The 13,490-nt window shown below is 32.0% G+C and overlaps 1 protein-coding gene across 1 annotated transcript; it reads right to left on the reverse strand.

Moving 5' to 3' along the window:
• Window positions 1-299: 299 nt before the first annotated feature.
• LOC113366112 lies at window positions 300-978 on the reverse strand. Its single transcript, XM_026607662.1, has 2 exons — window positions 773-978; window positions 300-450 (listed from the first exon to the last, which is right to left on the reverse strand). Exons 1-2 carry the CDS (start codon window positions 976-978, stop codon window positions 300-302), a joined length of 357 nt encoding a protein of 118 aa, XP_026463447.1.
• Window positions 979-13,490: the final 12,512 nt, after the last annotated feature.

Raw genomic sequence — 13,490 nt, forward strand, 5'->3', positions numbered from 1 at the left:
CAACAGCCGGGCAAATTTTGGCAAAATGTTTTCAATCGATAATCGATGTCCAGTTCGCGTGGTTGATAATCATTATTAGCGGAACAATGATCGCACATATTCTGCGTATATCAGAATCTTCGTACTCAAAACCATCTATATTTATCATATATGTTATACATTAGCTAAATACTTAAATATTTCATTCTATAACCACCTAAATCAGGATCAAACCTCCTTCAGAGCCTTCATCCAATCGTTTACATGCATCGTTATATCCACGCTGGCAATGCCTTTCTTTAGAAGTTTTGCGTCGACGTTCACAGTTGGTTCCATATCAGATTAACTTCAACAGCTTCCAAACAATCGATTTTATCTAAATCACCATAGTCCCCTCCAATATCATAATCGAAATCCAGGTCATCGCCGGTAGAATCGTCTTGAGAATAATGCACTATCGGTCTAGACAATCTGTTTTAATGTTAAATTAAAGACGCTTGCAAACTCGTTCTGAACAAATAACGACATTACATTGACGTTATACGCGGAAGGGATTATATCGAAGTCATAGAATGATCTCGGTCCGTAGAAAGGATTATAATGAGAGCGTATCAATTACGGAGATCAAAAGATTTTTCTATGAAAAATAATATTGGAATAATATTTTCTGAGTTTAGGATAAATTCATTTTGCAGAAAAATAAATGCAAGGCATACTATTACATTTAAAATGATATACTATTGCTGATTAAATTGCTTAATATGTTTCACCTAATATTACTAATTAACAAGACCTGGTATGTCGTTTTGAAGGTTTTTCCGACAATTCGGATCTACTCGGGCCTTGCTCAGGCGATTCCATTTGTCCGGTTTGTTTTGTTGCCGTTGCGGCCGATGTCTTCCGAGTCCACGGTGGAACCGGCGAACCGGAATCAGAGCTCGGAGTATCTATTTCCGGAGCGTTAGGTACCTCTACAGATTCATCGAAATCTTCGTACATTGCTAAAAGCACCTAGTCACCATATAATGGACTCAAATGGTAAGTAAATGGAAATGACCAGAACTTATACTACAATATAAATAAGATACGACCAAAATAATAGGGAACTTTGCATACGACCAAATTCAAAATCTTTGGCATAAACTATAATATAAAAAAGATGATAATTTAGTATTATTCTTTGCATACGACCAAATCCACATACTTCGGTAAAACCTTTAATATAAGAAATATGATAATTTATCATTATTGGACTTTAGAGAAAGTGAATAAGTAGAGTGAGCGAGATGGTGAGCATGTGAGTAAGAGAGTAAGTGAGTAAGATAGTGAGTAGATGACTATGTAAACAAGTGAGTGAGATTATAAGTGAGTAAGGGAGTAAGTGAGCAAGAGAGTAAGTGAGCAAGAGAAAAATTGAGCAAGAGAGTAAGTAAGCAAGAGAAAAATGGAGCAAAAGAGTAAGTGAACAAGAGAGTAAGCGAACAAGAGAGTAAGCGAACAAGAGAGTAAGTTAACAAGAGAGTAAGCGAACAAGAGAGTAAGCTAACAAGAGAGTAGGTTAGAAAGTGAACAAGCTATCAGTAAAAGAAATAGGCATATAAGTAATTGAGTAAATGAGTAAGTGAGTAAAAACAAGTATATATTTGAGTAAGTTTTCAATTAGTGCCAGAAACGTGTTAAAATATACATTTATCCAATCATTATATATCTATTAATCGTGCGAATAAAACGCCTATTAAAGTATGATAGTATAAACAGAGTAATTCAAGAAAGAAATTATGGGCATTTTAAAATCGTTTGCTGTAAAACTACCCATTTGCATATAAGCAAGCACGCTAGAATTTGCATACGCCCCAGAAAAATAAACACAATCTTGTGAAAGCTTTGTTATGTTTGAGAAAATATTGCAATGAATTCTTTTATTCGCTTAATAAAACATTGATAAAATCATAAGCAAATAAAAATTGAGTCTTTTACTGAAAAAATGATGAAAAACTAATATTTATTTATTTTATTTAATAAATCATTTTGTTACCTGTAATATCTGGATAAATTACTTTACTCTTTTGAAGTTTAGAATTGATTTATAATATTGATGAAAATTATTATGTCATTTGGCATTTAGATTTATTTCGAAGTAATTCATTTGTTTTTTATATTCTTGAACAAATACGTGAATATGGATACAAATGAAATCTAATAACTTCGGCTATATATTTAATTATAAAATATATGATGTCGTTATGTGACTTTAGATGCAAGTCGTTTTTAGATGTATAAATATCTGTAAAGTAGTTTTTAATGCACATTGAATAAATGACTTTAATACAATTATAATGAACTTTCTTTATTATAGACAATCAACTCAATACGATTGAAGTAGTGAATAAAGTATTTTTGCTTTTTATTTTGTCAAAAAAAACTTGACCAATGAATACTATATCGCATAAATCACTAGCTTTTTTAAATTAGCATAGATTTTTACAAACTTGCAGCTAATATGTATAGAAATAAAAACTAAATTATATTTACTATAAATTTTTTACTATCAAAAGTAACTTAAAATTTACTACCAATAAAAAGCGTAATATTTTCTCCGATGGAATTTTCAGCGTAGTGCAAAAGCTAATTCAAATGCAATTATTGTGATTAATGTAATGAACAACGGCATTTGCCGAAATTAAATGAAACTAGAAATTCGTAATTTAGTGTGAAGAGCTAAATAATCCATCACTGCTTTTATACAATTAATTTCTGAACACTGAAGTAGTGTTTTTTGTGAATATAATAATATATGGTTTAATCAAAACCAGTGAAGCAAAAAACGTAGGAATGCATTTTTTACTGCAATTTGAATGCATTGTTAAATAAAAATTGATAATTGTAATAAATAATAATAAATATATTTATAAATAATGCTAATAACTAATAGGTAATAAAGGCATGATTATTATTGATGATCAATACGAGTAAGTGATTTTTCATGCACTGGTATATATAAAATTGCATTAAATATAAAAAGATAACACTTTCCGAATTAATGCCCTTAATTTATAATGCGAATAGCAAATTCCTGCGCAACTTTATAAACCATATATTTCAGTTAAATAAAATTGCAACGCCACTATGCATTAGGTAAGGAAACTTTTCTGCAACGTCCATCAATCACTTGATTGTTATCTCGCCTGAACCGAAGCAGACCGACGGAAAAATAGCTAATTACTTCGCAATACATCTTTGTTAGTTTATTTTTTGTCTAAACAACTAACACTGAAAATAATGATAGATTATCATTCAATAAATACTTTTGGTATGCTATTATACATTACGCCAATTAAGACCCCAAACAGCTTTTATTTACATACTATCTGACTGTCACAAGCACGTTTTATATTCGTACACGAATATTTTTCATGAAAACAGACATAAGATTTGAGAACGTGGTATATTCATAACAACATCATCATCCATCACGTGTTCATATTAAAACACAATATAACACCCAGAAGTAAAATAAAGATAAATGTTGTTGTGTATCAGAATTCTAACGTAAATCTTGGTGTGATAAATCAATCTACTTATACAAAACGTATCTAAAAAAAAGCACGTAGGCGCGCGATACAATCGTGAAAAATTGTAGCTTATAAGAATCCTTATAATCTACATATGAAATCGAATACGTAAAAGAAAATATTTTTGTATGTGACGATGAATGAAAATGACAATATGTTTATTTCAAACAAAGATGGAAAACTGTGTTATATTTCTTTACGTCAAGCACGAAAACTAGAATTTATTTATGTAAATACCTTATATAAAATAATGAACACATAGCAAATATGAATAATATTCAATAATAGAAAATTATACTCAAGGACGGTTAGCAAACCAAGTATTATTATGATGATTTTAATTTTGATTTAATATTTTTAATGAACATCTAAGAAACGTTATCACTGCTCGTAAATAAATCATAATTCACAGTGGCAAAATTTTCAACCAAGGTATACCAGGACACATAAAAACATCCCAAACTGTTTATATTTTTTATTTATTTAATTTCAGCCTATCCTTAAATATTATATTATTTTATTAGAATTTTCTTCATGATATATATGAATAATGTATTTTTCTTAATTTTAATTTAGATTTTTTATTATAAAAAATATCCCAAAATTTGAGGGTAGGCTTTATTTTCCTTAAAATATAGTAGTTTAACACATTAATTGTTAATCTAGTGTTGCTTAGACTTCTCCCTATGCTAAACATTTTTATTCGTGCAATATAAAAAAGAACCATTTCTGGACATGTTTAGCTAAAAATTAGAAAATAATGGTATTAAAATTCAGAAAATAATACTCTTTCTGTTTAAAATAATCACAGTACAAAATTTTAAATCAAACTTTTTTTTTAACTAAAGCGCTACTTTGAAGTGCATGAAAGACGGACGCACCAGATTTGTTTGGCGCCTGGCTGTTGACAATGGTCTCACGCAACATATGCGTGAGCAGCAGTAAATGTGTTAAATAGCAGATAATCATCACAGATTTGTACGCACGACGACTATACTTGTCAAAACACACAATTTTGCCAATTTCTCATGACGAGTATAAGTACCTACCCATGCATCACAGTTAACAATTAATTTAATTGGACTGATTTGAAACTTTATTACCAAAATCTAAAGCAAAATCAACTTAATTACCTAATATGCAAACACCTAATGCAGATTAAAAAAAATCGCTCGTTTCCTCTCAGGTTGTTTACATGTCAGCATAATATCCTTGTAAAAAGCTTTTCAATCTCTCAAGCAAAATGCCAGTGTCAAAAAAACGTTTTCGGTGTTTTCTGGCGTCCTCATCCGGCAATATATTGTGACGATAATCATAATTATCGTCGTATTGATAATTATTGTCGCCTGATAGTCGTCAACCCCAGGGTACGGGACCATCCCTACCACTACCCCTAACTACCTATTGGTTCTTGGGGTCCATCAGAGAGACGCTCCGGAGATCCTTGCAATTAAGAAGTAACAGCCATCTAAGACGTATCCCATAGGCAAACGCCTTGGGATACGTTAGTGTTAGTTGTGTGTGTGTTGTGCAACAAGACTGGTCCAGCTTAAAGGTCAGATAATGTAAATTATAAGTTGTAGCTATTCTCCCCTCATATCTCCATATATACCATGATATAAGAATAAGTGGTATTAGTTAGGGAACATGACCGTATGCAAGTACGGTTATGTTCCACAAATACATGCGGAATGTATTATTAATTATTTTAATAGATTTTAGTTATAAAAGTAATCTTGGTTTCATTCGTATAGTAGCTACTAACCCCCACAGGTAATTACAGGTACTTTAGCGGGCGATTGGAGTGTTGAAGTAACCCCTTCGTAAGGGGATTGCAAGGCTAGAATATAATATTTGGCAGCCATTGCATACCCCTAGAAGGGGGCTTCAACCCCCCAATTGTCACAATGGTGAAAACGCATTCGATCCCCAACTTACAAATTTTTATTTTATATTTAATAATATTTAATAAAAAACCAAGCGAGTAGCTCCCACTGTTTACGTGTTCGGTTGTATTTTAATGTGTTCATAATTCTTATAAAAGTTTGTAGGAATAAATCAAATTTTAAACGTCGCGCAAATTCTTTATGCTTGTGTATTTTCGTATGTATATTGCTACATGTGTTTATCTGTAGTTAAGTTTCTTAAAAGCGCGTATCCCGATATTTTAAGATTATAAATCATTGATTTGATTTTAAATAAGGCGTGAGTGTGAAACTTTATTAGTTGTTGTATTTTAATGGATTTGTTAAACTTTATTATACTTTTCGCGGTTTTTTTTGGTGCTTTGCAAATAGTTTTGAATATTCAATAGTATAAAATTTATAAAATAACAAAATTGTATTTTTTTTCTAATCGAATTCAATTTTAATTCTTGCTCTATTAAGTTAATTATATTTTTGTCTCCCCATTTTTGTTTTACAGTATTACAAATTATTACCTTATTATGTTTGAATAGTAAGCAATAAAAAAATAAATAAATAAATAAAATTTATAAATTCACATAATCGTAGATGTAATTGCAATTTTTTTTTTCTTCATTTTATTCTTTTTATTATAAAAATCGCGTTAATATATCCACAAAAATATTTTTAGTTTTCTAAAATAATATTCAAATTGTCGAATATATTTTTTCTAGTAAGCTCAAATATGTTACTTTCTAGCGCAGATACGCGTGGTCACGCAAAACACATGGCCACTTTTCGGAGAAATTTAACTTTCAAGTATCTTTTTTCAGTGATTTTGACCTGACCTGTGCGCGACACAGGCATAGCGTACAAGTCCAAAATTTCATACTCACACTCAGTGATTGTTAAACGGTTTGAGAATGTTCGCGCGCATAATGCATTTTGTTGTCATTTTTAATAATATAAACATAAGTACGGATATAAATACAGATAAACACAAATAGTTTGAGCGGTTTTCATTTATTTTTGTTCTAGTTTTCTTTTTATTCGCGGTTGTTAACAAACCCTGTAATTACCAAATTTTTCGATTTTAAAGACGAATGAGGCAAGATTACTTTTTACTTTTTACGTGCTATGAATAAAATAGTTAGGAGAATTTAATTAAATTAAGGTCTAGGTTTCTTATCTGTGATTTTTTTTGAATTATTAATTCAGAATATTATGTAGACCAAGAAAGTTGTAGAAAAAATATTAAGTTTTCTTTACTTATATAGATTAATTAGTTAGGATTTTTTAAATAAGTTAATTGTTTACTAGATAAGAATTTGTGTCTTTCTTTTTTATGTTATTGTTGGTAAATTACTTAAACTCTTATGAGAGTTTAGCTAAATAATTTGTTAACTTTTTTTTCAACTAAATTCATAGGATAAGAATTTTTACTTTTTATTTTATATAGAAAAATTTAATTTAAGTTGAAAATTATTTTATAATAAATTAATCAGTTTAAAGTTTTTGAAAGTTATCCGAACAAGTCAAGTTTTTTGTCACTTTTGGTAGTCAAGCGTAGGATTAGCAATTTAACAAGTTTTAACAAATTGCTATTATCGTTGGTTTTATTTTTAAGTAATTTTACGGGGGAGAATTAGCATAAAGACTAGCGTGCTTATGTGTAAAAGTGTAAGAATTTTGAGAAACTCACGGGGTGAGATGTTTGGCGCGTACGAAACGCGTGCAGAGAGTCAAAGTTTTTTGAGCCAGGCAGACAGTGCCGATTCGGATTTGTTAGTTTAACAAGGACTTTTTTTTTTTTCAAATAGTTGAAACATAGGCATGCTATTCATATCTGACCAGCTGGATTGTTGTATTATAAGTAGGTATAGAGTAATTGGTTTGTAGTATTAGTATAGTTTTTTTTTTATATTTTATATTTTAACGTCGTGTATTTTCGTGTTTTTTTTTTTGTAAGATGATGCAATAATGAATTAGTTTTAATAATTTTGATTATGATTATTAGTTTTAATAATTTGATTTTTGATAATGTTTTTCTTTTTTTAAATATTTTCTCTCTTTCTTTTGTTATTATTACGCGTACTAATGTTGGCCTCAGTTCTGCCGGGTCACCATTGTCTGGTGCTCTATTCGCGGCTTTATCCGACCGATCCTACTAATGATAGGATTGGGATATGATTTCTTTGCATAACGATCACAACGGCTATCGCGACCAGTCTAGTTATACATCGTATGCGGCACGGTAACGAAAGGACTAGCCAACCTTCGTTAATTAGAGCAGATTGCAGGCACAATGTGTCTTTTAGAAGTCATATCTCTGCGGGCGCAGGGACACTGGTAAGGGTTTCACTCGGTCTTGCCAAGTACGGACCTGTACCCGACGGTTGGATAAACGCTCTAGTTGTGTGCGTCATACAACTAGAACGGCCAGTGACACTCTTTCGCAGTTTTTTTTTATCAAGTAGCTCTTTTTCTCTTCGCATTTGTCTAATTCTTATTAATTTTAATGTTTTATTATTCTATTATAAATTAGTTTTATATCATACGCGTAACTTCGTCACTTTTACGGTTTTTATCCTATTTATCATTATTGCATTATCCGATTTGTTCGCCATTTTAATATATTTGAATAATGTTTTGTGTTATATATGTATATATCGTTGTGTCGTTTTTTTTAGCCGTACGTCGCGAAAGGTTTGGTTTGGTTTACGGATAGAGTTTATAGCCTTTGCTACAAGGTAATGAGAGTATAGAGGGCAAATTTAAAAAGTTAATTATGTTATGGTGCCCGATTGTATATGTATCAAGTATAATAGTTTTATGTTAAGTATGAGAATGATTCGAGGTAAACTATTATTTTCGTCGTGTTGTTTTTTTGTTTATTGATAATGTCACCGTAAATCAAACCAAACGAACGTTTGTAGTGTATTATCGCGTTAGTTTATACCGTCGGCGTGTTGTTTAATTTTCGTGACGCCCTTTTATATGGACAAAATACGATTTTATTTTTATTGAAAATACTTTAATTCCGTCTCGTCAATAGTTATTGGCTTGTGTTTTTGACCGCCCAATCCTGATTAAGGGGTCCGATATGGCAAATAGAGTTGATGAAATGAGGAAATTAATAAAGGAAACAAGTATGTACGGAGTATTAGAGATAGGGCGAAGTTGATTTTCAGAATCAAGATTAAGGATGTTTAGTTTATATAAAGGAATATATAGACTGATGGATCGTGTCGTAGCCTTCACCACCTTTGTTAATTATTTATTTTAAATATTACGTTTTTTCTTTTTCTTTTATGAATATACCTTAGACAGCTCGACCGTCGGTTGACGTAGCTTTAGTCCGAGGGTCGGGGGCAAGCGGCCCCAGCATAGATTTATACGACGCGATTCATTTCGAGTAAAATTTGCAGTAAAAGATTTTTTTTTTTTGGCGTAGAAGTATATGATTGAGAAAAAAAAATCATTTACTTTTTTTAAAAAAAAATAATAATAATATAAGGTTTAGTCTTAAGAATCCCCACCCCCTCCCTTAGATAGGTTGTAGAATTAAGTTTTAGAATATGTTAGGATATTTAGTTGTTATGGTGCAGGAAAGTTGTATCGGGATTTTTGTTTGTGGAGAATAGGTTTGTTGCAACGGGATTATATAAATATAAGTCTGCAGGCTTATATCGGGACGCCATATCGGATGTACGTTTTTGTTATGTGTATATGAGAATATTATTGTTTAAAGCTGGGCCCAGTTGTCCACGAGCGAGGACCATTGAGGTGCCCGAATCGATGGACGCGTACGGTTTCAATCGGGGAAACCGCCCTTAATCAAACCCGCAGCCGTCGAATTATTATGAGTATTTTATTGAGTGATTATAGGATTATTTGCGAAGGTACCTTCAGTGAGACTGGAATGGCGCCATAGGTCGCACGTCGCCATTTCCCCGCGAAGGGGGCAACCTTTGAGGGCCCTTGTGCCGAGCTGGGGAACTCTGGGTGTGCCCCGCTTACACAGGTGATTGTAAGTGCCATTGTTTTTGGGTGGGCATAAGCGGTCGGTCTAGTGTTATTATAGTTGGGGCGCTGCGGGGGGAGCAAGAAGGATAACTAGATCTTAGCCCCCATCTGTGGTCTTGTGTTTGGGGGGCAATCACACCAGTAGAGGCTGAATTACTGTAAATGTCGCGCTTGTTAGTCACTTAGTGATTTAAGTAATCGAGTTTAGTTTAAAGCAAATGCAAATAGATTTTTCATTCTTTATCGTCACATTAGTTTTTTATGTTTTTTCACGCGTTACTCCATATTGTCCATATCATCGGGCTCATCGATTCTGGCGAACTAATTTAGATTTCGGGTTACGTTTATTTCATAATAACTAATACTACAACCAAGAAATTAGGGAACAGCACACACACATAGGTTAAGTTTGTTTTCAAGATAGCGTGTTCCAGAAAAAAAAACTGTACAAAAAAAAAAAACGTTTTCTTTTTGGTAACTTTTTAATATTTCAACGTGTAATTCTTTTTTTTTGGTATTGTAGCATTATGTATAAATCCCAGTTTGTCGTTCGTGTCTAATTTAAATAACATCGCGATTTGAAGTTCATACTTGAAGTACAGTTTTTTTCAAACACGAGCTCTTGGAAAACAAAATTAATTAAGTTTAGTTGAAAGTCAAATTGACCCATATATATATATATATATATATATATATATATATATATATATATATATATTTAGTTTTGATATTTGTCTTACAGATTATGGTTGTCGATTTATATATGTTTTTATTGAATACTTGTGATGTTTATTATTGATTTCTTTTTGTTTGTTGTTCATCAACCTTCTTTGTTAATAAATGGGGGAATAGCTAGTTAAGAACCCAAGACGACATGAATCTGACCGATAGCACAATTACTGAAGGCACACACCCACAACTACAGTCTACGTTCAAATTCACATTTAGTAAACCAGGCCCTGGACGTACACCCAACAATTATGGATACCGCTACGGGGACCTCAAACATCGTTGGAAAGTAGCAACAATTTTTAGAGCCGAGGGCGGCTCTGGTGTGACAGGGGGGCGTGTGACGATAATCATAATTATCGTCGTATTGATAATTATTGTCGCCTGATAGTCGTCAACCCCAGGGTACGGGACCATCCCTACCACTACCCCTAACTACCTATTGGTTCTTGGGGTCCATCAGAGAGACGCTCCGGAGATCCTTGCAATTAAGAAGTAACAGCCATCTAAGACGTATCCCATAGGCAAACGCCTTGGGATACGTTAGTGTTAGTTGTGTGTGTGTTGTGCAACAAGACTGGTCCAGCTTAAAGGTCAGATAATGTAAATTATAAGTTGTAGCTATTCTCCCCTCATATCTCCATATATACCATGATATAAGAATAAGTGGTATTAGTTAGGGAACATGACCGTATGCAAGTACGGTTATGTTCCACAAATACATGCGGAATGTATTATTAATTATTTTAATAGATTTTAGTTATAAAAGTAATCTTGGTTTCATTCGTATAGTAGCTACTAACCCCCACAGGTAATTACAGGTACTTTAGCGGGCGATTGGAGTGTTGAAGTAACCCCTTCGTAAGGGGATTGCAAGGCTAGAATATAATATTTGGCAGCCATTGCATACCCCTAGAAGGGGGCTTCAACCCCCCTCTCGTCACAATATGGGCATCGTTCGCCTGCAGAAGATTTTGCCGTTAGTATTCGTAATGCGTTCGGGGGTTAGAACTCCTCGTGGGAATACAGGTGTCTGCTGCAAATTATCTAACCACCGACCGTTGGAAAAGACGGAAAGATTGAACGTTTACCTGTTCAATCGAACAATCGAACGATACTACCCCACAGTGGTAATAGACACACGATAAAAAAATGTACTTATTGTATGAAGCACGTACATAGATAATTAATTTTAGATGGAATAACACTTTGCTTAATTATGACCACGATGTTGTCGGTTTGTTTACAAATCTCTGAGGTTATCAGCTACAACGTCACTTTGATATGCTATAATTACTTTTAATACTAACATCAAAATTAACTGCTGAATGATCAATTTTGTTCACAGTTGGTGACCCTAAAATTAACCAGCTATATACTAATTATTTTAGTTACTATAATTTACCATTAATAGTATCAGTCTTAGTTATCAAAAATGTCAGAATGCCAGGATTTCTATAATATTGTAATTATTATAATACATTATGGTAATTTTTACGATACATTATTCTCATAATTCGAACACTGTTTTCGAAAGCCGATTTAAACATAAAAACCATTAGGCGAGTGCTCATCTATCATATTCAAGACATATCGATGTAGGTGGGAAGATAGATATTGTGTGAAAAAAATATAAATTGCTAAACCGTATCCCAAAAATAACATGGATGATGACCAAATATTAAGGCTTCTAATAAAAACGAAATAATTCATTTCATCTTGCCGTACATTCATTCACAAATAAGCTTTTACTATTAAGATATACACAGAAGTTGCTTTTAGGTAACTTACACCTAATACTTATTTCAAGAAAATACTTTTATATTATAATGATATCGAAACGGTCATCTATTCTCAAAATACCACGTCATCTCCAATCTCGCAAGAATCAGTCAATAATCACACAATAAATCCCTGTAATATACTATGGCTTGACATATGAACTTCACATATCTGAGCAATGCGTCTTTGCATTTTCAACTATTCTTCGGCGCACAAAACCAAAGCACACGTACACACACGTGCATATATTTTATTTTTTGCTGTAGACTGATTTCCGTATATGATATTCTCATCTCTCTATATTCTTGAAAAAGCAGTTCAATATCTTTCGGATGGCTGAAGTCCGTGATCGCAAAATACCAGGATTTTTGTTTTTTTTCTACTCGTGTAGGTAGTACACACGAGTTTCTTAAACATGGAACAATTGATTATCTGAAGAAAAATACTTCAATTTTCATGTGGTAATAAATAATGGAGTCGACATGAATAATCAAGTTTACGCAAACAAGTTGTTTAAAAATATTGTCAAAAATATAACGCTGTTTTCATTGTAACAAATATCTTTGCAACAAATAGCAATCGTAAGAATAGAAAACTTTTTTTTGATAATTATTCAACATTGCAAAACTTTAAAAGAACATAATACAAAACTTATGGATCCATATACATAATGATTTTGTAGCAGATTTCTAACATAGTGAATAAACTTCATTATTATCAGCTCAATACTAGCAATAAAATGTTTCACAAAAAATGTCAAATTTTTGTGCATTTCATTAGGCTGTTTTTTGGTTGCCGAATAGTCATTAAATTTGATTTTTTGAATTTTTAAACATTGAAAACCAGTGAAGCGTATAACTCGAAAGCTTATGAATCCATATTAGTAACATTTTTGTAGCAGATTTCTAACTTGATAATGCAAACATTCATTGAATGTCAGTTTAGTACAAACAATCAAAATTCTTCACAAAAAATGGCTACATTTATTATTGAATTGATTAGACTATTTTGCGGGTTTTCTACAAAATTATCCCTAAAAACATAAACTTCTCCTTCGGAAAGTTAAATATAAGAATATTGAAATAAATTTTTGTTGACATGATTTCTGGCTATATGCCTAAGAATTGTTGTCTTAACCCTTTATAACCCCTCCAGAGACACCCAGCAATCGTCAAAATAATGAACCATTTTTTGCTAATTTTTTAACATTACAAAACTTTAAAAAACGTATAACTCGAAAACTTATCGATCCATATTCACAATATTTTTATAGCAGATTTCTAACTTCATAATAAACCAACACTATGATTGTCAGCTCAATTCGAGCGATTAAAATTTTACCAAATATTCGATAAAATTTTAAATGCATTTGATAAGAAGTTGACATTTGTCGTCGTATATATTATTTCTGAAGTAATAAAAGAACAAAGTAAATTTCTAATGCTAAATTAGAAGTTGTGTTAACAAATAATATATTGTTGTTCCAGTGTCATAAAAT

This window comes from Ctenocephalides felis, unplaced genomic scaffold, assembly GCF_003426905.1.
Source record: "Ctenocephalides felis isolate EL2017-DRISC unplaced genomic scaffold, ASM342690v1 CF-g0.4_SCAFFOLD_01170, whole genome shotgun sequence".
NCBI classification, from domain to species: Eukaryota; Metazoa; Arthropoda; class Insecta; order Siphonaptera; family Pulicidae; genus Ctenocephalides; species Ctenocephalides felis.